Source organism: Lynx canadensis, chromosome A1 (assembly GCF_007474595.2).
Source record: "Lynx canadensis isolate LIC74 chromosome A1, mLynCan4.pri.v2, whole genome shotgun sequence".
Classification (NCBI taxonomy): domain Eukaryota; kingdom Metazoa; phylum Chordata; class Mammalia; order Carnivora; family Felidae; genus Lynx; species Lynx canadensis.
The window spans coordinates 156,953,915-156,979,794 of NC_044303.2; the positions used below are offsets into that span (position 1 = coordinate 156,953,915).

Below are 25,880 nucleotides of genomic sequence, written 5' to 3' on the forward strand. Positions count from 1 at the left end.
TCCCTGGTATAATACAGATTATTTTTGATAAGATGGCTTGTCTTTTGAATGGGATCCCTCTTGAGTTAATTTTTCTAGGGTACAAATTAATGTAAACTACAGCATGTTTACATACTATATTCAGAAAAATCTTGAGAAAAATGATAAAGGTAGACAAATAATGAATCATATTATGTGTGACCGTGGCAACAAAAAGGAGGTGGAGGAGAGATTCCAGGAAAGATTAGGAATAGGTAAAACTCTCCAAATTAAAATGTTTGCTACTTTAAACTCTATTTCATTTTGTAATTTTTATGAAATATGATCATAAAGGTCTTTGTTGAGATTAATGCTGCATGAATGAGTTGTTTTTGTATTCTTTTGTTCATTATGATACTTAGATTTGTGGTGAAATTGCTTTAGTACACTGTCTAAAGTACTTTTATGTGTATGCAGAAAGAAATGAAGAATTACATTTTTGCTGATGGTGCCAAAGAATCAAATCCCAAGGATGTCAGGACAGATGTGGATATTGTTGAAATAAAAAATGACCTAAGGAAGCACATATATAGAGCTCAGGTAGAACTTGCCGTACTAAAATTTTCTCTAGTTTCATGTCCTCCTTTGGTGTAGCCAAAATATAATAATAGTAATGACTCATTATTATATTTAACGTATCTTAAAATTTTCTCAGTTTATTCCTTGTTATGAACAGTAATGTATTTGGACATTTAATAAGTAAGCTGAATTCTCTGCCATTTATAGCTCACTGACGCTAGAGATAAATTGGGTGTTTATAAACTGCTGTATCTTGGTGCAGTAATGCTTGCTAGCCTGATATTAGAGGACGACGGCTGGATAATGGCCTTTGTTCTGGGTCAGCCTCAGTTTTAGGCAGCTCTTGAGAGTTTGGGGGAAAGGGCTTTCTCAGTGATCTTGCCCTGCCCCCAGTGGTAGGAGATTGCTAATGATCTGGGACCCTGATCTTTTCTTGTACTTCTTCAGGAGTAAAGATTTTTTTTTCCTGTTCACTTACCCAGAGGCTTATGGCTTTTCACTTCTACATCCTAGGTGGAAGTCAAAGCTTTATCATTGTTTTAATTTGTATTTCTTTTGGTAATAGCAAGTTTGAGCATATTTTATACCTTCACTTACCATTTGTGTATTTCTGTCTCTGTCACCTGCATACTTAGATTCTTTTTCAGTTTTCCATTAGGTTATTTTATATCATTGTATCTGAAACTCATTATATAATCAGATTATTATCTCTTTTTATGTTGGTTGCAAATGATTTTCCAGTCTAATCTTTGAAACCAATATACAATTATAGATATTTTAGAACAGTGGAGGAAGATGGTTATTGTATAGAAAACATGACTATATTTTTTATTCTCTGGACTTTTATACAAAATGTTCTTCCCATTTGTATTTCTAATTATTAAAATACTAAGGACAGTGGACCTCTTCAGTTCTCCAAAGCGAATATGACTTTAATTTTTAAGTTATTTTAGTTTAGAAAGAGAAAATAGGGGCGCCTGGGTGGCGCAGTCGGTTAAGCGTCCGACTTCAGCCAGGTCACGATCTCGCAGTCTGTGAGTTCGAGCCCCGCGTCGGGCTCTGGGCTGATGGCTCAGAGCCTGGAGCCTGTTTCCGATTCTGTGTCTCCTTCTCTCTCTGCCCCTCCCCCGTTCATGCTCTGTCTCTCTCTGTCCCAAAAATAAATAAACGTTGAAAAAAAAAAAAATTTTAGAAAGAGAAAATAGAGCATGTTCCAGATCAATTATAGCTATTAATATGCTTCCGAGTCTGTTCTGTAAGTTTCCCCAAGGTTTTATTTTTTTATACACTATAATGTATTGTTCTATCTGAAAAAAAATTAATTTTGGTAATATGGTTGCTATCTTGTAGGCTATCAGATACAGCTGCATTAGAATAGATAAACAACCAGTGTACAATATTGAGGTAAGGGGCTTGGAGCAGGGTGGTGATGGGGGCAAAAAATAAACTTTGTGTTTTGTCATTGTTAGTTATTTTGATATAAAGGAATGTGTTGTCTGTGTAGTAAAGCTTGCCATCAAATGTGAAATGTATGTTCTCTAATCAGTAATGAAAAAAAAGTAATATTCTGTTAAAGCTTTGAAAAAATTGTATATGGTAATAAAAACTGATAATGAGACTTAAAAACTTACCTTGTGCTCATCATGGATGAGTTATATACCCCTGTTCTCACATTTCCCAGCTTTTATGATTACTACTTCCATATTAAATTTTCAATTTAATATTTATCAAAGTACATATTTCCTTTATATTCATTGCTTTACAATTTATCTCATGTAGTCTTTCACAGTATTTCATTGTAGTTATATTTTGACCAAGGGGTCATTCAACTCTTAGAGTTATATTAATGTGCATCTTCAGAGTGATTCTGTGACACAATAGCAATTGTAACTGTTTGCAAACATTGATTGTGCTTGGTGACATCTTAATCTCTTTAGTATATCTTAATAGATGTAGTTTGCTTGTAAGCTTAAAGAAAACCAAAAAATAATTTTGCACCTAAAGAACTATGTGTAGTTTTAGTTCTGAGGTCTCCTCATTATCAGCCATACTTTGGAAATGCCTTTTAAAGTTTTCCTTTAGTGGTTGTATTTCCTCTTAATATTTAAGGCAACAGAGAATAATAAGTAAATCAATTAATAATGTATATTTTTGTAGTACCTTATAGTTATAAAACACATTCATATAAATAATCTTTTTGAACCACGTAACAATCCTGTGAAGTCATGAGGGCAGGAATTGTCTTCATTTTACAGATAGGAAAATTAAGTCTCCTTACTAATTTGATTTGCTCCCCAAATTTTTCTCTCTTTTGAGTTCTTGAATCTTTTTTTTTTTTTTTTTAGGCTAAAAATGCTGAATTTCCCAGAGGTGTATTAAATTTAATTGAAAGTCTCATAGAAGGACAGTTTTTTAAAGAGGCGATTGAAGAGCTTTCCTCATTACAGGCACATTATATCCCCCCTGTATGCCTTCTTCATGCTCTCCTAGAGAACATTCTGCAGGTAAGAGTAGTCCTAGGGGTTTATAATCTTCCAGAGAATGTTAAAATACGGACATTCTCATTTTTTATGTATTTACAGTTTGTCTTTTCAGTATTTTCCCCTCATTTTTAAAATTTATTTGTTTTTAAATGTTTTATTTTTGAGAGAGCACAAGTGGGGGAGAGGGCGGAGAGAGAGGGACAGAAGATATGAAGTGGACTCCGCACTGACAACAGCAAGGCAGTGTGGGGCTTGAACTCATCAATTGCGAGATCATGACCTGAGCATCCAGAGTCGGTCGCTCAACCAACTAAGCCACCTAGGTGCCCCTCCCTCATTTTAATAAGAAATGCTGTAGCCATATATTACATTTTTTTTCGTATATTTTGTATTTGGAGTTATTACAAAACATTTGCTAAAAATTCACAATTTACTATTAGTCCCATAGAACTAACACAGCAATGGGAGACAAAATGGGACTTCAATGAATTTATAGGAATTCAAAATTACACAGCAAGGACTTGGTGGCACAAAAGAGAGCATTGATTGGCTGCTACAGGAGCATCTCACAGGACTGATTTGTCTTGGTGAGTTCACCAGGATCCAGGCCTTGGCCTTCACTCTTAGATGTCTACAGCCTGATCTTGGTAATGTCCCAGAACTCATCCAAATTCAAGAGGTGAAATTATGCTGATTATAGCATAAGATTTAAAAACACGATTTACCTGGTACAGGATGTCAGAAAAAGCAGAGCAGCATTGTCAGTAATCTTCATTGTCTTCACTGGGTGAGCTGTTTTACAAATGCACTAAGGAACTTGAGTCATTCTGCAATCCTTCAGATGCTGGTTTGGGATGGGAGAAGTATATTCTGCTACCCTGGTGGAGGACGGTACAACTTTAGGCTAGGTAATGCAGAAGAAGGTGCAGAGGGAAGAGAGGGCTACTACCTCCCTCATATTTCCTTTTAGATAATCCCATTGTTGAGCTAGGAGGCAGCACTTTTGTGGAGGCCTGGTTTCCCACATGTGTCCAGGTGGGAACGTGGATCTCCTGCAGGCACAAGGTTGGTTTCTCATAAAGACTATATAAGGACTGGGTGTTAGATCTCTCTGGTGCATCCCAGCGAGTCCAAGACTTGAGATCGCGGCCCATTTCTTTTTTACTTTTAAACTATTTTCTAGGTACTACTTTGAGTGATCTAATTTACTTTCTTAGAATCTCTAAGATAATTTTCTCTTAGGAAAAATTTATCTGATTTTTTCTGTGGCGGTAAAGTAACTAACATAAAAATCTGATAACAATGATCAGGAAAGCCATTTGTACAGTGATAATCATTTTATTCATAGTATATGCAGACAATAAACACATTCCTTAAACTGTGAATACCAGAAAAAACAGCTTCTCAAAGGTAGCTTTCTAATTATGTTCTTCATCATAGTGCCAATTTGAAGAAATAACAAACGTAAGCTATGTCAGACTAATGTTGGTGATAACTAAGCATATTGCATGAAAAGCTTTTTACCTTTAATTCCTCTCAGGTCACATTTGGGCACTCTTAATCTCACTATAATCATGAAAAGTAGAGTGGACATTTCATATAAGTTAGTGTCAATAGCTGGGATTACCTAATGTATAGAAACGTATTTAGAATGTGTGTCTTTCTCAGTTGCAGTGTTTAACTAGTTAAATATAATAACTTCCAAATACATCTACTTGGGAAGAAAGTTAGGTCACGGTTATTACAGTTTTAGGCTAGAGGAACAGTTAAAGTGAATTTTTAGCTGTAGCGTTTTACTTGTTTGTTTATTTTTAAACAATAGGATAACATAGATACATTTTCTGGCCGATACTTTCATATATTGTCTGCTCTTCTTCACCTACATCCTCCTTGGAAGTCCCCAGCCATGTCAAGATATTACTTAGAGCTGTTTCAGTGTCCAACTTGTATGAAAGGAGCATGGTCTCTCATAGAAGTGCTTATCAGGTAAGGAATTTGACATGTGAGGATGCTTAATTTTATCTCATTTTGCTATATATGTTTTAGACAAAAATGAAAGAAATACATTTCATGTTAGAAAAAGTTTATGTGTGTGTATAGTGTGTTGTATTTCTTATAAAACTCACAAAAAGGTCAAGTCTAGATTGGTCATATTTGTCAGTTAGTTTCTTTACAAAAGAAAGAAGTTTAATGAAATAGACAGGAAAAGCAAATCATTATTTGTTTTGATTTTTTTAACAAAATTATATGTGTATATATTGTTTTAAAATCTAATTAAAATTTATTGAATATGGAGATCATCAAATTTTGGTCATCAAAAGTGTAAACATTGGTATCCATATATATTCTCTCTTACAGTGTTTTGTGGGGTTTTTTTTAGCTAGAAATCTGAATTTTGAAACAAATTAGTGTTCCCTAAAGAGTCATTCCTTTTGTGTCTCTGCATGTTTTCTTCCTAGATTCTTCTTTTTGTCTTGAAGATGTTTCTCTGGAAATCCTTTTTAATTCTCTTTCTTTGTACCAAACCATGAAGGTTTTTTTTTGTTTTTGTTTTGTTTTGTTTTGTTTTTCTTCTCTGATAGCTCCCTGTATCTGGTAGCCTGCTTTTGTTTGGAAAGTACTTCCTTATCCAAGTGTTCAGTTTTAGGACACTCCATCATGGTGAGAGAAAGGATGCTTGACTAGCCAGGCAAAGGCTAGACCTTTGATTATCTCTTTGAGATTATAAAGATTATATCTTTGAGATTATATAAAGATATAAAGGTTGTGATATATTGGAAGTGAACTAATCACCTGGCTAGCATGCTTTTTGTTAATTCTTTCAACAAGTGTTTATTGAGTATTTATTGGGAGCCAGGCACTGTGCAACATATAGGGGATATCTTTTTTTTATCTGGGGATAAAAAGATAAATAAAAAAGCAGTTCCTTCATTTTTTTAAAAAAATGATTGTTTATTTTTGAGAGAGAGCATAGGCACACACGTGAGCAGAGGAAGGGCACAGAGAGAGGGAGAAAGAATTGTAAGCAGGTTCCATGCTGTCAGCTCAGAGCTCTGCAGAAGGTGGAATTCACAAACCTTGAGATCATGATCTGAGCAAAACTCAAGAAGTTGGGTGCTCAACCAACTGAGCCACCCAGGCGCCAGTTCCTTCACTTTTGAAGGTGACTGAGATATAAATACAATTCTAAAGCACCAGTACTAGTCCAACATTTGTATAAAATGTGAAGATATATGGGTTATGTATTTACAAATCTGCATCTTTACTGTTATTGTCATTATTTAAAAGCCCTCATGGCTTCATATGTAAACTATTGCAATACCTGCTTTATTGATCTTGATTCTACTTTTTGCCCTTTATCTTCCAAAGTACCTCAGTATATTCTTACCAAAGTAATGTTGTCATTTCCCAGATAAAAGTTTTCCATTAACTGACACATCACCTATAAGAGACAATTGGAATTCCTTAGCAAAACATGTAAGACCTTTTGTGATTTAGCTGCTGTATATGGTTCTCTTCTCATCTTCATTATTTTCCCAAATGTGCTCAGTAACTAAACTATTTTTCATTTCCTATCCCTTTGCTCTTATGTTTTCTCTGCCTAAAGATACCTCTATTCCTGAACCCCATGAATATCTAGCCAATTCCTAATTATACTTCAACTTATAACTCAGATGCCACTTCGTAATTCTTGCCCTTTCCTCTAAGTTGTTTGTCACTCACTTCAGCTTCTGACTTTTTCAAGAGTAGATGCCCAGTTTTTCTAAGGCTTTTTTTTTTTAATTCAGGTATAGTTAACACACAGTGTTATATTAGTTTTCAGACATACAGTATAACGATTCAACAATTCTTTACATTACTCGGTGCTCATAATGGTGAGTGTACTCTTTAATTCCCAATACCTATTTTGGCCATCTACCTACCCATCCATCTCCCTTCTGACATCCACCAGTTTGTTCTCTGTATCTAAGAGTTTGGTTTATTTTGTCTGTTTATTTATTCATTTATTTTGTTTCTTAAATTCCACATATGAGTGAGATCATGTGGTATTTGGCTTTCTCTGACTTACTTTTTTCATTTAACATTATACCATGTGGATCCATCCATGTTGTTGAAAATGGCAAGAGTTTTTGTTTTTTTGTTTTATGGCTGAGTAATACTCCATTGTAAAGAAATTGATTCATCTCTGGATGGATACTTGGGTTGCTTCCATACACTGACTATTGTAGATAATGCTGCAGTAAACACAATGCATATATCTTTTCCAATTAGTGTTTTTATTTCCTTTGGGCAAATACCCAGGAGCAGAATTATTGAATCATATGGTTATATCTATTTTTAATTTTTTTTTTTTTTTTTAATTTTTTTTTTCAACGTTTATTTATTTTTGCGACAGAGAGAGACAGAGCATGAACGGGGGAGGGGCAGAGAGAGAGGGAGACACAGAATCAGAAACAGGCTCCAGGCTCTGAGCCATCAGCCCAGAGCCCGACGCGGGGCTCGAACTCACGGACCGCGAGATCGTGACCTGGCTGAAGTCGGACGCTTAACCGACTGCGCCACCCAGGCGCCCCTATTTTTAATTTTTTGAGGAACCTCCATACTATTTCCCAAAGTGGCTTCACCAGCTTGCATTAACACCAACTGTACAAGGGTTCCTTTTTCTCCACATCCTTGCCAACACTTGTTTTTTTCTTGAGTTTTGATTTTGGCCTTTCTCATAGGTGTGAGGTGATACCATGGTGGTTTTGATTTGCATTTCCCTAACGATGAGTGATGTCAAGCATCTTCTCAAGTGTCTGTTGGCCATCTGGAAGTCTTCTTTGGAGAAATGTCTGTTCATATCTTCTGCCCATTTTTAATTAGATTATTTGTTTTTTGGGGGTGTTGCATTGTAGAAGTTCTTTATATATTTTGGCTATTAACCCCTTATCAGATATATCGTTTGCAGATATCTTCTCCCATTCAGTAGGCTGTCTTTTTGTTTTGTTGATGGTTTCTTTTGCTAGATCCAAGCATTTTATTTTGGTACAGTTCCAGTAGTTTAATTTTGCTTTTATTTTCCTTGCTTTAGGGGACATAGCTAGAAAAATGTTTCTGCGGCTGATGTCAAAAAGATTGCTGCCTGTGTTTTCTTCTAGGGATTTTATGGTTTCAGGTCTCACATTTAGGTCTTTCATCCATTTTGAGTTTATTTTTGCATGTGGTGTAAGAAAGTGGTCCAGTTTTATTCTTTAGCATGTAGCTGTCTGTCCAGTTTTCCCAACACCATGTGTTGAAAAGACTGTCTTTTTTTCTCATATATTCTTAATCTTCTTGGCCATGGATTAATTGACCACATAATTGTGGGTTTCTTTCTGGGTTTTCTCTTCTATTCCATGGATCTGTGTGTCTCTTTTTGTGCCAGTACATATGGTTTTTGATTACTACAGCTTTGTACTATATCTTCAAATTGGCGATTGTGATACCTCTGGTTTCATTCTTTTTTTTTTTTTTAATTTATTTTTTTTAATGTTTACTAATTTTTGAGAGACAGATTGTGAGTGGGAGGTGGACAGACAGAGAGGGAGACACAGAATCTGAAGCAGGCTCCAGGCTCAGAGGTGTCAGCACCGAGCCCAACATGGGGCTCGAACTCAAGAACCGCAAGATCATGACCTGAGCTGAAGTCAGACACTTGACCAACTGAACTACCTAAGCACCCCCAGTTTTATTCTTCTTAAGATTTCTTTGACTACTGGGGCCTTTTGTGGTTCTATTTTAGTATTACTTGTTCTGTCTCTGTAAAAAATGCTGTTGATATTTTGGTAGGGATTGCGTTAAATCTTTAGATTAATTTGAATAGTGTGGGCATTTTAACAATATTGGTTCTCCCAGCACATGAGCCTGGAATATCTTGCTTTTTCTTTGTATCACCTTCAGTATCTCTCATCAGTGTTTTATAGTTTTCAAAGAACAGTTCTTTCACTTCCTTGGTTGAGTTTATTGCTATGTATTTTATACTTCTTGGTGCAATTGTGGATGGAATGGTTGCCTAATTTTTTCTTTCTGCTACTTCACTACTAGTGTACAGAAATAAAACAGATTTCTATATATTGATTTTGTATCCTACAACTTGACTGAATTCATTTATCATTTCTTATAGTTTCTTGGTGGAGTCTTTAACATTTTTCTTTTTTTTTTCTTTTTTTTACATTTATTTTTGAGAAAGAGAGAGACAGAACGTGAGCAGGGGAGGGGCAGAGAGAGAGGGGGACACAGAATCCGAAGCAGGCTTCAGGCTGTGAGCTGTCAGTACAGAGCCCGATGCAGGGCTTGAACTCAAGAACCGTGATATTATGACGGGAGCCAAAGTTGGTTGCTTAATTGACTGAGCCACCCAGGCACCCCTAACATCGTCTATATATAGTATCCCATCATCATCTGTATATAGTGAAAGTTGTACTTCTTCCTTACCAATTTGGATGCCTTTTATTTCTTTTTCTTGTCTGATTGCTGTGATTAGGACTTCCAGTATTATATTGAATAAAAGTAGTGATAGTGGACATCCTTGCCTTGTTCCTGACTTTAGGGGGAAAGCTCTCAGTTTTTCACTATTAGGGATGATGTTAGCTGTAGGTTTTTCATAAGTGGCCTTTAGTATGTTGAGGTATGTTCCCTCAATACCTACTTTGTTGAGGGTTTGTATCATGAATGGATTTTGTACTTCGTCAACTGCTTTTTCTGTGTCTCTTGAAATGATCATATGGTTTCTATCTTTTCTCTTGTTGATGTGATGTATCATGTTGATTGATTTGTGAATATTGAACTACTCTTGCATCCCCTGAATAAGTCCCACTTGATTGTGATGAATTGTTTTTTAGATGTATTGTTAAATTTGGTTTGCTAATATTTTGTTGAGAATTTTTACATCTTTATCAGTTATTGGCCTACAGTTTTCTTTTTTTCTGTGATCTTAATCCAGTTTTGGTATCAAGGTAATGCTGGCCTCAGAATGAATTTGGAAGCTTTTTTTCCTCCTCTATTTTTTGAAATAGCTTGAAAACAGTAAGTTTTAAATTGTCTTTAAATGTTTGGTAGTATTCACCTGCGAAATCATCTGGTCCTGGACTTTTGTTTGTTGAGAGATTTTTGATTACTGATTTTCATTGCTAGTAATCAGTCTGTTCAAATTTTCTTTTTTTTCCTGATTCAATTTTGTGAGGTTATATGTTTCTGGGAATTTATGTTTCTTTTATGTTGTCCAATTTGTTGGCATATAATTTTTTATAATACTCTCATAGTCCTTTATATTTCTATGGTTTAAATTGTTATTTCTCCTCTCCTTCATTTCTGAATTTGTTTGAGTCCTGTTTCTAGTTTGTCAATTTTGTTCACCTTTTCAAAAAAGTAGCTCCTTGTTTCATTGATTTTTTTTTAAGTCTCTATTTCATTTATTTCTGCTTTAATCTTTATAATTTCCTTCTTTCTGTTGGCTTTAGGCTTGGTTGTTCTTTTTAGGTTTAAGGTTAAGTTGTTTACTTGAGATGTTTCTTTCTTCTTGAGATAGACCTGTATTGCTATAATCTTCCCTCTTAGAACAGCTTTTGCTGTATCTCAAAGATTTTGGACCATTATATTTTTATTTTCATTCATCTCTATGTATTTTTTTTATTTCCTCTTTGATTTCTTGGTTGACCCATTCATTGTTGAGTAGCATGTTATTTAACATCTGTGTATTTGTGTTCCAATTTTTTTTTTTTTTTTTTTGTGGTTGATTACTAGTTTCATACTTTGTGGTCAGAATAGATGCGGGATATGATTTCAATCTTATTAAAATTGTTGAGATTTTTTTGTAGCCTAACGTGATCTTTTTCTGCAGAATGTTCTGTGTGCATTTGAAAATAAGGTGTATTTTGCAGGTTTTGGATGGAATGTTCTGAATATATGTTAGATCCATCTGGTCCAATGTGTCATTCAGTGGCACTATTTCCTGGTTGATTTTCTGTCTGATCTATCCAGTGATGTAACGGGGTGTTAAAAGTCCCCTACTGCTATTGTATTACTATTGATTTCTTCCTTTATGTCTGTTAATAGTTGCTTTATTTATTTTCATGCTCCCATGTTGGGTGCATAAATACTTAAAATTGTTATATCTTCTTCTTGGATTATTCCCTTCTGGTTATGTAGTGTCCTTTGTCTCGTTACAGTCTTTGTTTTAAAGTCTGTTTTGTCTGGTGTAAGTATTGCTACCCCAGCTTTCTTTTGCTTCCATTTGCATAATGTTTTCCCATCTCTTCACTTAAATGCTCAGTTTTAAACATCTCTATCCTTAGTCTTATACAATATCTGGAATGTAATAAATGCTTAATAAATGTTCAGATCAATTGATACAATAGGAGGTGGAATTACAAGTAGGCTTTTTAATAAACAAATACCCAGATTTCATTTCAAAACAATTGGGTTCATTGGGAGTCAGAAAGAAGGTGTTTAGGGAAGTGGTAGGCATATAGATGAGCTGGATAATATTAGTCTACTTTTAAATATATTTGAAATATTCCCTAAAATATGTTTTTGGGGTTTTTTTTATTTTTTTTTAATTTTTTTTTTTTTTTAATTTTTTTTTTTTCAACGTTTATTTATTTTTGGGACAGAGAGAGACAGAGCATGAACAGGGGAGGGGCAGAGAGAGAGGGAGACACAGAATCGGAAACAGGCTCCGGGCTCTGAGCCATCAGCCCAGAGCCTGACGCGGGGCTCGAACTCACGGACCGCGAGATCGTGACCTGGCTGAAGTCGGACGCTTAACCGACTGCGCCACCCAGGCGCCCCTAATTTTTTTTTTTAAATGAAAGATCCTACGGTGTCCAGCTCTGGCACTTTTCAGATAGACTAATTATATAGGCATAGAACATCTTCTAGAAGAGATTTCAGTATTGTTAAATTAAATTTTAACAGTCATTCATGACCCTCCTAACCTGACAATGTGGTATTCAAAAAGAAGATGGGAAAGGTGGAGACAGGTAGAAAATTACAAGTACATTGTTTATATAATTGATAATAAATTTGGAACATTATTATAAGTATTGTTACGTAGGATTTCTTAGTCCTAGACTTCTGAGTAATTGCACACCCTCTTTAAAAAAAAAACTATACAACTTTGGTGTCCAACCCAGTAGCCAATAGTCATATGTGACCATATTTAATTTTAAGATTAGGGGCACCTGGGTGGCTCTGTTGGTTGACAACTGACTTCGGCTCAGGTCATGATCTCGCAGTTTGTGGGTTCGAGCCCCGTGTCGGGCTCTGTGCTGACAGCTCGGAGCCTGGAGCCTGCTTCGGATTCTGTGTCTCCCCCTCTCTCTGCCTCTCCCCTGCTCATGCTCTTTCTCTCTCTATCTCTCTCTCTCAATAATAAATAAACGTTAAAAAAATTAAAATAAATAAATAAATTTAAGATTAAAATTCAAGTCTTCAGTTGCACATTTCACATGTTCAGCAGGACATATCCCATCATCACCGAAAGTTCTGTTGGACAGTACGGCTATAGTAGATGAAAAGAAAATATTAAATTTTTAAAAATGCATATTTATTTATTTTAAGAGAGAACACACTCACACCCAAGTCCGGGGGGGGGGTGGGGCGCAGCGAGAGAGGGAGAGAAAGAATCACAAACAGACTCTGTGCTGTCAGCACAGCCCAACAGGAGGCAGGAGGCTCTATCCCACAAACCAAATCATGACCTGAGCCGAAATCTTGAGTCAGATGCTTAGCCGACAGAATGACCCAGGTGTCCCAATATTAAATTTTTTAAACTCTTAAAAAATAGCCTTAAATGACCTTAATTTTACTAGATAATAACAACAAATAATCTTGAGTAAGAAGAGGACTATAGAAAGTATTCTAAGAGACTATAGCTTATCATCTGAATTGAAAGTGTTTAATGAAATACATAATTTTTTGGTCTTTATCAATGAAATAAAGAATAGAGTACCATTTGGCTATTAAATATTACAGTCGTTTACAAACAGAAATGAGATCTGTATTACTAAAAATTAAATGTCATGAGATATTTGACATGGTTTAATTTTTAAAGGAAGAAAACATACTAATGAAATATTGTTGATTAGTTTTATAGTTTGTTGAAGCAAATTTCATTAGATTTCTAATAATTCTCTCAAAGAAATACTTTGTCCACAGAATATTCATTAAATTGCTTGTATGTTACAAATTATTGGGTTCATGTTCTTCAGGTCTTGTCTTTACAATGAAAGTTTTTGTCATCAAATTTCGAAAAATATTATTGGCAGTAAGGTGCTCCACCTGACCCTGCTCAAATTTTTCTTTAATTTAGTGGAAAGTGAAGTGCGACATCTGAGCCAAAAGTAAGTTTAATCATAAAGAAAATTTTTTCTATATTTATATTTTATGTATTATTTTTCTAATTTATGTACATCTAAAAAGTCACCTTGTTTTCTAGTTTAAAGTAGATTTGTTTTTAAAACATGGTTGTAGACATAGTCTTTCAGTAAAGTTTTTTATGTTCTTTATGTGGCTTCAGTTCACATTTTTGTTTTTCACTAATTTAGACATTTGGATAGGTAAAATTTCATATATTTTTCAGGGTTTATGTATTTTTTAATTCTTAAGTAATGGAATACCTAAGTGGAAGTTCTACTGGGTTTTTTAACATTGAATCTGTAATATCCATGATAAGTTTTGTGTATGTTCTAAGACATGCAGTTAGATTACTATTTGTGTTTTTTGATCATTATATTGAATTATCATTTTTTATATTGTGCTCTTTATTATAATTTTGTTAAAATCTTTATATATTACACCCTTTCTATATTTAGAAATCACTAGATCATTTTGTGTTATGGCAAAAGATATTATGCCTAATGACTATAGTGATCAAGTTGGCATAAAAATATACTTTGATTCATATTTTCATTAGGTTGTATGACTGGTCAGATTCTCAGAGTCTGAAAATAACAGGAAAGGCAATTCTTCTTGAAATCTTTTGGTCAGGAAATGAGGCCTCTGGGCTTTTGACCAAACCAGTAAATATGCTTTTGGAGTGGACCATATATTCTCACAAGGAAAAATGCAAGTCTAATGATGTAAGTAGAATTGATTTACAAATGAATAATGACCTATGAAAAAGCACATCTTTGAGTTACACATCTTTTGTCTTTATTCTTTGAACAGTTTGAATAAAAGTAAAATCTCTCCAAATGTATCATTGTTTTCTGTTCATTTAGGTTTTATTGTAAAAGATCCTTAGAAGTTGGTTTCTTCATCATCTTACATCTGGGTGTAGTAGCTAGGGACAGTTTTTTGATCATTACTGCTAAGATATCTGAATTCACTTACTCTAGATTTTTTACTTTTGTACAATTTCAATTCTTACGGAACCTATGATTTTAAAAACTGAGTCCATACAATTTTTTGTGTGTACAAATAGAAAGTTTTACTTGTTTTTAAAACTACCTTTGTGGTTGTTAGTTATTTCTTCATAAGTAGATCTTGCTTGTCATTAGAAATTTAAAGTACGGTGATTTTAGTGTATTACCTATCTGAAGGGTAGTTGGGAAAATTAAATGCACTGAAATATGTAAGGTGCATTGCAACATACTGTGCCATGTTTTGGATGCATAATAACCATTTATCACCTTTCTTCTCTTGAGAATAATCTGCCTTTGGGACTTAATTGTCTGCTTTTTGTGTGTTAATATCATTGATTTCTGCTTATAATTTTTTTCAGACTGTTATTTAAATTATAGTTAGTGAACATACAGTGCAATATTGGTTTAAGCAGTAGAATTCAGTGATTCATCACTTACATATAACACCCAGTGCTCATCACAAGTGCCCTCCTTAATACCCATCACCCAACTAGCCCATGCCCCACCACCTCCCTCTGTCCTCTGTCATTAAGAGTCTCTCAGCTGTTCATAATTTTTTTAGTTCTTTCCTTTTATATCTTGAATATTTGGATCTATTTTCTTTTTAGTCCTTATTTCTAATATACTCAAAATAAATTGCCTTTGACTACAGATTGAGATTTATTCACAGGTTTTAATACTTCAGTGTGCTGTTAGTGTTTTTTTTTCCTCAGTTTTTTATTGTCAGTTATGAATTCTTTGATTCAAGAAGCATTTTAATATGCTTTAAAACTTCTAAATGGATATATTTTTGTTATGATTAATGGATATGTTTGTTTGTGCTTTTTTGTTAATTTCTAATGTAAATTATAGTTTAAAAAAATGAGCCCTGTATTTCTGGCATGTGAAGTTAACTGAACTTTACTTTTCGAGTCCATGTAAGATCAGAGTAAACAGTATATTTTCCCCATTGTGTTAAATTCCTCTCTGTCACTTTTAAGTCAAATTTAATAATTGCCTTAATTAATACTTCTGAATCTACTTTGTAAATTTGTTCCTTTTTTCTTTCTTTCTTTTTTTTTTATTTTAACCATTTGTTTGTGTAGATGATGCATAGTGTTTTAGGTGGAGAATTCTGGTGTCAAATGGCCATAAGTCTGTTCTTTCTCCAGGAAAATTCTTACATAGTTTCTCTTCTCATATTTCCTCTGATTGACTTTTTCTGCTCTACTTTTTTTAGTTCCAATTAAACTTACTATACTTTCTCCATGTGTCTTCTGTGCTTTTTCCTTGTCATCTAGATTTTCAGGTCTTTCATATTGTGAAGCATTCTGGGTAGTGTCTTTTCATTTAATTTTTAATTCACTAGTCTCTTTTCAGTAGTGTCTAATATGTTGTTAAACATGACTATTGCATTTTTACGTTTTGTATGTTTGCCAATTTTAGACGTTTTTACTTCCTAATTACTATGACGTGTTTTTATGGTTTCTGGTTGCCTACAAAATATTCAAGGTTTTCTTTCGTTTTTCAACGTGGCAGTAATAAATTTATAGTCTTTGACTGACTGTTGCATATCTGAAGGCTTCGTAAGTCTACCTGTTTTCTCCTGTTAACTTCTCTTGTGTTTTATATATTCTCTTATGAGCTAGTTATCATTTACTATATGCCATAAATCACATTTGAAAAATTATTTGTAAAAACAATAACATGACAAAGACAGAATATCTTCCTCTGGAGAGAATTTCTGTTGCCAGGTTTGAGGGTTCCTGGGTAATCCCAAGTGAAGTACAGGGCTACAAATACAAACAGTTTTTATTAGGCCTTGGGCTATGGCTTTTATACTCCTTTTCCTCTGGGCTCCAAAAACCACAGTTTTATATCTCAGCTCTTTCTCTGGATTCAACAAGTGTCCTTAGGGTAAAGTCATCTAGCTTTGAGTGCCTCATTTGGCTTTTTACCTTCTCCTAGATCTTGGCTTAGCAATTTCTTAATCGGTTTCCAGAAGATGTTTTACCTATTTTATTCAACATTTTTAGTTTTCTTCTTTAACAGCATATATTTGAATTACTTAGGCCTCTATTATCAGAAACGGAAGCCCTTACTGGTCTTTCAGAATTCTGTTTAGGTGGTACCTGAGGCTTTAAAAAAAGAAAATTCTTTTAAAGGCCCCAAACTTTCTTTAATTTGGCATTAAAAAGGGAGAATTATTTCCAAGTATTGCTTGTGTCTGTGACCAAGGAGTTGTATTATGTGACAATAACCAAGTGAGTAGTCTTATTTAAAAAAACAGGGTTAAAAAAAAAAAATAGGGTTATATACATGTGTATAAGTTAGTCAACATAAAATGATACTTCATCGGCAGTTGAGTTTAATACTTCTGTAATACTTTTAAGATAAAACTGATAACATTCTGGGGCGCCTGGGTGGCTCAGTCGGTTAAGCGTCCGACTTCGCTCAGGTCATGATCTCACGGGCCGTGGGTTCGAGCCCTGCGTCGGGCTCTGGGCTGACAGCTCAGAGCCTGGAACCTGTTTCGGATTCTGTGTCTCCCTCTCTCTCTGACCCTCCCCTATTCATGCTCTCTCTCTCTCTGTCTCAAAAATAAATAAATGTTAAAAAAAATAAAAAAAAAACTGGTAACATTCTTATTAATTACTGTCTGTCTTTTTATGTACTTTTTAGATCATAGACTCATTAGGGATAGAAAATATTTTCTTATTATGGAGCATTTCTTTTTTATCCATTTGGGTTATATAGATTAAATTACTCATTTATAACTGAAAATAATAATAACACTGACATTTTCACAGTTTTACAAAAGTACTGTCAAAGATAGAAATTTACTCAGGAAATGCTGATGTAAATAATAACAGATTTACCCGTATTTAACTTAAAGATTTTTGTTCAGATTTTTAAATAAATTAAACATTTTGTGAAGCCTTGCAGTTGTAGCATCGGTTATAATATTAGAACTTGACAGATTAAACTTTAAACTTGACAGATTAATATTTTATTTAACATTTGAATTGTGTAAATTCATATAAACTGGTTTTTGTGTGTATGTGTTACCTTATCTGCTAGAATTCATTCTTGAACTAATTAAATCTTTTTGGCAGTTTCCAATTTCAAGAATTCCATGCATGTTCACAGACATCATTTTCTGTACTATAAAGCATTTGTTTCTTGATTTGCTGAGTTGAAGCATTCAATTTAAGTCATTAGCTAAACAGAAGTCCTCAGTTTATGCTAATATTGTTTTGTCATAATGTCAATCAGCAAGTGTTGCAGAGTGACACAATGGCAGTGAATTTCATTGTCATTAATCTGAGAAAGCTTTGGGCTTTCCTTGGCAAAGAGCAGAGGTGAGCTGTGTCAAGGTTAGGAGGGAGGTATAAATTTTTGCTAAGCTTGGTGGTTAGTCCTGCTTTTCTTTGTGATGTCTTTAAGTGCTATTTAATGATAACCCTACTATTATAGGTAGAAATGGAAGCTACTTTGTATTTAAAAATAAGGAAATTGAGGCTAAAGAGTTTAAGGAACTTCTTCAAGGTGTCACAGCTTGTTAGGGCAAAGTCTTGACTAGGGGCCAAGTCTCCATTGCAACATACTTTCTCTTGCTTCAGATGCCAGTGTTTTAAACAGGAAGAGGCACATTATGTGTATTATGTTTGCATCTTTCTGACAGAGGTACTAGAGGAGCCATGTGTCCTCTATTGCCACGGGATATTATGTAAAGCCCTAACCTGGGAGTCGGAAGGCCAAGATTGTAGTTTGTTCTACATGATACACTAGTCGGTTTTTGGAAGATCACCAAATTGATTGATTCAATGGAGATTACTTGTACTGGCAGTCAATAGAGACACTAGAGAACTGTATTGACAAAATGTCTGATAATAGACTTTAACACATTAGAAAGGGGATTCTAAGATAAATATATGTCATGTGCAGATCATGTCTATCTTTCATTTGTTTGTTAATTCTCAGGGTTTTCTGTTCTTTCAGCTTTAGCAAACATTTCAATATTCCAGGAAAGCTTGTCTCCCTTGATGATGTATTTGCCATATTCTCACTAATCTCCTTCTAAATCATATATATTCACTCTGTTAGAATTGGTAGCATTATTTATACACTGTTAAAGTCACAGTGAGTACAGTCCATAGCACAATATCTTGGCCCTGTGGTGACGGTGAGTGGCATAGATAAGAATATAACGTGAAAGGGTCCAAAACCCTGATTTGAAAGTGTCTTTTTGTATAAAAATTTACTATAATGAATATGTGGTAGTATGGATGCTTAGCTAATGTCACACAGGTAAGAATAATTTTAACAAGATCTTTCTTACCATGGCAAAGAAGCTACAGTAATTCCTTGCCAGTACTACCTGTCTCTATTTAATAACAGTAGTATCAAGGTAAATTGGATAATAGGCACTATCAAAATTAATTTGTGGTACCAAGTACATGTGTACATACATTTGTGTAAGGAAAGAGAAAGGTCCCAACTGGTTGATTTTGTGGGGTCTTTTTTTAATTGATGGAGTGCTGGATTGTGGTTTTACATGAGACTTAGCTCTGTGGGCTAACCTCCTTTTTCCCTATTCAGAGCCTTATGACTAGGGATCTGAAGTGATCCTGATTTATTCTACTCTTGGAATGGAGAATATTTTGCGAAATCAAAATTTGCCAATCTCTTGATAGTTTCCTAAGTAGTGTCATTGCTGACATTCAGATAAACATTTTGTTGCAAGGAACATTCTGCAGCATGGATCTTGATATGATCAACTTTTAGTTCAAATGTAGATTCTCACTGTCCTGTTTTATGTTCTCTTGATAAGTTGAACCCTGAGAAATAAAACTTGCTCAGAGTGATTATCTCCATGTTGGCTTTACAAAGTCAAGAGTTGGCTTCCTGCAAACTACTTTGAAGACTAGCTAAGACTCAATGCCTAAGGGAGTGAGTTGTGGTCAGCTTATGGCTCGGACCCTACCAGGGTACTAGGGGAGGAGTTGGTACTTTCCCGCCTGCTGATACAGCCAGTCCTACTGCTAGCTGCCCGGGTCACACAGCTGCAACTGCAAGACTTAAACACAGCCCTCTAATCAGGGTGGGCGAGAGGGTGGTGCTGATGCCCAGTCATGAATCCTGACCTGGCAGCATCGAGCTGTGGTCAAGGTTCTGTGTTGAGGCTTCTGATGATATTACAGGAAGGTAGTGCTTCCCTAACCATGCAGCTTAAAATCTCCTTGGCCCCATTCTTCATAGTCTCTCTCTCTCACATTCTAATGTCCAGCCCTGCCTTAATGCAGTACGGCCATACAGTGTGATAGAGCCACAGGGAACTTGCACACCTACCTAAGCACCCTGACTCTGGGCTTTTCCTCAGTAAACACTCTTTTGGCAGGCCTGGTGTATGTGCTGCTTGCACAACAAACCAGAACTAGAACTTTAGTTTTGAAGTTAGTAATAGCTTCTTATAATAAGGAATGATGGTACTCTTATGAAATATTTTATACTGTAGGAACCTTGTCTGCTGAAGGCAGGAGAAAGAAATCCAGTAGTCTCTGATGGTTCGTGATTTCTCTGCCCTTAACCCCATATTAGGTTTAGTATAGTTGCGGAACATAGCACTTACCATCTATTTGGATACTATAACATTTATTTATTAAAATCTTTTCACATGTTTTGTACCCAGCTGTTAATTTGGCATTTTTTTTCACACATCCAACCCACCTAAAGAACAAATACCGAAAGTAAAGGAATTTCAACTAGTTTTAATGTCATTGTGGAAAAGTGTTAATTTTTAAATCAAAAGCGTTTCAAAATATTTTTATACCTCTTTGCCTTCATATTTTATGAATTAGGGTAAAGCATACTTACTGTAATTAAAGTTTGTATGCTTGCTTTATTTTTTATAGGAATTTAATGTTTAGAAGTGATAATATAGAACAATATTCATCTTTAAGAATTGATCCCTATACATCTCTAAATTAGGTAATGTAACTTGATACAATTTAATAATTAGAACTTTAACCAATCTGTTTCTTTACAACAATCTTGTTTGCTAAAGTTCTTATTCATTGTGTTTTTTAAGTCTTTTTCTGGAATATGCCATATGGAGAAATGGAAAGTTTAATTTTATGTATAAACAGGGATGGCTAAGTCTATTTTTTTTTTTAATATCTGTGTATTCCTGTTAACAGAAATCCACAGAAGCCAGATATCTCCTCCATGTTTTAATGGAATTACTGCCATAGTAAAGCACTTGACACTGTTGAATAATGATATTTTAAAAGTTTATTCTAAGCTGTCTGTATATAAGTACTGGAGGTTTTGTTTTACTAGCGGTTTTGTCATATGGATATAAAGATTTAGATATGGATAGGGGGAGGAAGGAGAGGCAGAAAATGGAGAGAGGGAATTAGCTTGCTGCGGTTCTCAGGAACACCTTTTAGTGTTAGCGTACTCTAATTTTAAATAGCTAAGTTTGCCTCAACAAGTATTTGAAATAAACACTAATAAAAAAAACCATCTATTTTAATATGCATTACTAATATTTGTCCCATCTTAATGTTAGGTCTTCAAACATGAACTAGCCTACTTACTCACAGGAATTCTTGGAGCAGCAATAGATTATTGGATCTTCCTTGGTCTGAAGAGGGGTAAAAATGTGATGCGGCACATGTCTGATGACTTAGGAAGTTATGTTTCCCTTTCATGTGATGGTGAGTGTTCTGTGTTGTTTTTCTTAGACCTATTATGTGATTTTCCTTTAGGCAGTCTGTAATCTTTAACGTACATTCATATGAAGCTTTCTTAAAATAGTTACACACACACAGGCATGCATAACATAGAAACAGTATAAAGAAGGTAAAAATTCTTCATCATGAATGTTCCCACGCAGATAAACATTTAACTTTTTTATCTATTTCTTTCTAGTAATATCTAAGTATTTTTATACTCTTGAACTTGTATATATCATTTTATACTCTTATTTTCCTCTAAATGTTACATGAGCCTTCACCCCCACCACATTATTTATTTTTCAAAATATTATTTTGATGACTTCACAAAAATGGAATATTAGATGGTAATGTAGAAAATAGTACCTGGAAATATTTATTTATATGCAATATTATTAATATTTTCCTTAATCATATAATTAAAAATTATAAGTAAACTACCCTATGCAAGTAAATATTTGACCAAATTTTTTTTAATTTCAAAAAATTATTAACTAGACAAATTTAAATCAGTTTATTGTCTTTTCATTGAAGTAGCGGATTAACTTTTTTATGTATGGCGTTTCAGAATCTTACATGGTAAGAACAATTTTCAGTCCTTTTAATACTTACAATCATTGAGGTTGAGTAGAAAGCATTATCCTTCATCTTATATGTGCTATATGAACAGTTCCCAGGTCTCTTCCTATGTAAATACTTAACAGTAGTAAAATGAAATTCACTGACTCAGAATACTTACTTTATAAAACCACTTGCATTAACTTGTTTATCTTATTAATTCACTATCACTGTTTAAAACTTTTGCCCCCATGTACCTGTTGCTATATGATTTTTCTTATTATAAAAAGCTGCTACTATTTTCAATTGAGTCTGGTGGTGTAGCAAATGAGCCTGGATGAAGCAAAAAGAAGTAATTCATATGTATAATTTTCTCACTCTTTCTCCTCCCCCAATCATCCATTCTAGTTTTAAATTTTCCTCTAAAATAACTCATTTTCACATGCCCACTTTATGAATGGTTCTACCTAACTCTTGGTCTCCAGAGTGGGGGAGACTTCCAAAAGACCTGAGGGCACCATTCCTGAACTTCTTTTTTTTTTTTTTTTAAATATATGAAATTTATTGTCAAATTGGTTTCCATACAACACCCAGTGCTCATCCCAAAAGGTGCCCTCCTCAATACCCATCACCCACCCTCTCCTCCCTCCCACCCCCCATCAACCCTCAGTTTGTTCTCAGTTTTTAACAATCTCTTATGCTTTGGCTCTCTCCCACTCTAACCTCTTTTTTTTTTTTTTTTCCTTCCCCTCCCCCATGGGTTCCTGTTAAGTTTCTCAGGATCCACATAAGAGTGAAACCATATGGTATCTGTCTTTCTCTGTATGGCTTATTTCACTTAGCATCACACTCTTCAGTTCCATCCACGTTGCTACAAAAGGCCATATTTCATTTTTTCTCATTGCCACGTAGTATTCCATTGTGTATATAAACCACAATTTCTTTATCCATTCATCAGTTGATGGACATTTAGGCTCTTTCCATAATTTGGCTATTGTTGAGAGTGCTGCTATAAACATTGGGGTCCAAGTGCCCCTATGCATCAGTACTCCTGTATCCCTTGGGTAAATTCCTAGCAGTGCTATTGCTGGGTCATAGGGTAGGTCTATTTTTAATTTTCTGAGGAACCTCCACACTGCTTTCCAGAGCGGCTGCACCAATTTGCATTCCCACCAACAGTGCAAGAGGGTTCCCGTTTCTCCACATCCTCTCCAGCATCTATAGTCTCCTGATTTGTTCATTTTGGCCACTCTGACTGGCGTGAGGTGATACCTGAGTGTGGTTTTGATTTGTATTTCCCTGATGAGGAGCGACGCTGAACATCTTTTCATGTGCCTGTTGGCCATCCGGATGTCTTCTTTAGAGAAGTGTCTATTCATGTTTTCTGCCCATTTCTTCACTGGGTTATTTGTTTTTCGGGTGTGGAGTTTGGTGAGCTCTTTATAGATTTTGGATACTAGCCCTTTGTCCGATATGTTATTTGCAAATATCTTTTCCCATTCCGTTGGTTGCCTTTTAGTTTTGTTGGTTGTTTCCTTTGCTGTGCAGAAGCTTTTTATCTTCATAAGGTCCCAGTAATTCACTTTTGCTTTTAATTCCCTTGCCTTTGGGGATGTGTCGAGTAAGAGATTGCTACGGCTGAGGTCAGAGAGGTCTTTTCCTGCTTTCTCCTCTAAGGTTTTGATGGTTTCCTGTCTCACATTCAGGTCCTTTCTCCATTTTGAGTTTATTTTTGTGAATGGTGTGAGAAAGTGGTCTAGTTTCAACCTTCTGCATGTTGCTGTCCAGTTCTCCCAGCACCATTTGTTAAAGAGACTGTCTTTTTTCCATTGGATGTTCTTTCCTGCTTTGTCAAAGATGAGTTGGCCATACGTTTGTGGGTCTAGTTCTGGGGTTTCTATTCTATTCCATTGGTCTATGTGTCTGTTTTTGTGCCACATTCCTGAACTTCAAAGTTAGGTTAGGGAACTATGAATCTTGTCATTTCTTTCTTTCTCACTTGTATCCTAACTTCCTAGAATGAATGTATTTTAAAATAAGTGAGTTTTTGTGGCCCTCAAATATAAAAGATAATTTTTTATATACTGCAAAAATTTTAGACTGCCAAGTATTCTTTTTTGTTATACATGTGTTTCAGTACATCTAGGTTTTATGTAAAAGACAAAGTTCTTGAATATGCTTTAATATCACTTTAATACTTTGAAGAAAGATTCTAGAATAGGAATCCAGGACTAAAACTGGAGTTCAGGATTTATTCGATGATGCCCTCTGCAAACGGAGGTCTCTTTTATACTACTGAACTTAGAAGATTTTTATCTCAAGCATTTTATCTTCTTTTCCTTTTTCTTTGAGCTGAGGGGTGATTACTGTTACTTTTGTGGAGTAGCTAGCCTTTGTTGTTTGACTTTTTAACATTCCTTAGCTCAAATTCAATATTCCTCTAAAATCCTTTCTTATTTATTTCACTCCATTCCTACTGGGTAGTTCTTTTGTTGCTGTCGTTGATGTTCTTGTTGTTTTAGAAATAGCAAATTTCTGTCCTTATTTGCTAGCATGAGAACTGAACATTTAGCTAAAAGGATTCCCCTGCTTGTATTCCATAATGAAACTTCTTTGAGTTGGGGTACCCAGGACAGGATTTGCAGTGGCTTTAGAGGCCATCAGTATAGTTAAATGTCTTGTTTCCAGTATGTGTTGGTTACCTTGAAGGTAATACAATTTGTCTCATAGTTTAGCCAAATGCAGAAAATATGAGCCTGTATTAATAGGGTTTCATTATATGTTCTAAGTCAGGTTCAATGCTTTCTTCACTCATATGCTGATTTGCACTGTACTTTAAAGCAAGGTATTGTTATCCACTGCTATTTCTTCCTTTCACATGACAAATTTAAACCCAACAAGTTTGAGCCTATGACTGACTTAAGCTAAAGCTAGAAGTTAATGTTACCGTTACGATCTTTTTGACAAACTGAGCGATTACTTTGCTTCCCCCTGATATGTTTGATCACTAGTATTTAAAACTCTAGTTGAGATTTAAACTATATCCATGTTTGAAAAGTAGGCTTAACCCTTTTTTTTTTTTTAAACTCTTCTCAAAACACACATAATTGGTCCTTTGGGCTTCTAATTCAGCTACAGGTGGGCAGTTTTAAAAAAGACATATCTAAAATGGTTCAAATTAATATCTTCCTAAATTTTTGTTGTTAGTATGACTTGATTTGTTACTATTGTCAAGAGACAGAAATCAAGTGAACAGTTTAAGAGAACAGTAAGTAGCTTTTCTATAGTTAATATACAAAATTAAAGTGTTTATTATGGACTTTAATAGCATAATAACTTTTATCCCTACAAGTGGACCAGGTGTTTTAATAATGTCCTTTTTGTCAGTATGTCAGTATTTTGATGAAGAACGATTTCTTTATCTCTGGGTACTCCCTTTTTTAAAATTTCTTTGCATTTTTCATCAGGTGCTTTTTGCTTTTCCTAAGTCACTAGTAAAGATGTTATAGTTTGTTACATAACATTTAATTGAAGATAATGGTCCATCTTTCTCATGGCCAACTGTACATTTTTGTTTTTCTTAGAGCAAAAATACAAATCATATTATGATGCTACTCAGATTCAAATCTATTAATTTCAGTTTAGTAAAACCGTTGTTCGTTTTTGTTCTGTAGAAGATTAAGGTAGAAGATATTTCAGTAGATAAGTAAAATCCTTTCTTCTTTCCTTCAGATCTCATGTCCGTTAACCCACATTGATGTCCTTCTCTTTTATTTCTAAACACTTTGAACAGAAAGAGTTTTCTTATATCCCTTTCTATATTTTAAGATCAGGTGATCTGAAATTATTTTTTATGCTTATTGAAATTTCTAGTATATTGGCTTAAACCAGGGGTTGGCAAACTTTTTTTTGTGTATGATATCACATAGTAAGCATTGTTGGCTCTACAGGCTCGTAGTCTATCCCAGCTCCTCAGCTCTGCAGTTGTACGAAGAGCAGCCATACACAGAACATAAATGGACATGGTGATGTTTCAGTAAAACTTTATTTATAAAAATAGCAAGATATTGTTTCTTAACTTCTAACTTAAACTTATTTTTTCTCCTGCTTTTAGTGGGAAGAAAACATGTCATCAAAATGTACTATAATATTTTTTACATCTTTAGAGAAATTTAGTAAAACTCCCTTTACCCTTC

The 25,880-nt window shown here is 34.6% G+C and overlaps 1 protein-coding gene across 3 annotated transcripts in view; it reads left to right on the forward strand.

The window, feature by feature from the left end:
- The window catches only part of SLF1 (SMC5-SMC6 complex localization factor 1), a 91,200-nt gene that overhangs the window by 36,671 nt on the left and 28,649 nt on the right, over positions 1-25,880 (forward strand). For 2 of the 3 annotated variants that reach the window (XM_032593678.1, XM_032593679.1), the window contains exons 9-15: positions 436-558; positions 1,888-1,941; positions 2,883-3,041; positions 4,843-5,006; positions 13,253-13,384; positions 13,957-14,122; positions 20,961-21,108. In XM_032593678.1, coding sequence (XP_032449569.1) covers positions 436-558; positions 1,888-1,941; positions 2,883-3,041; positions 4,843-5,006; positions 13,253-13,384; positions 13,957-14,122; positions 20,961-21,108 — 946 coding nt within the window. The remainder of the gene's footprint in view (positions 1-435; positions 559-1,887; positions 1,942-2,882; positions 3,042-4,842; positions 5,007-13,252; positions 13,385-13,956; positions 14,123-20,960; positions 21,109-25,880) is intronic. The other variant, XM_032593680.1, reaches the window with a different exon arrangement.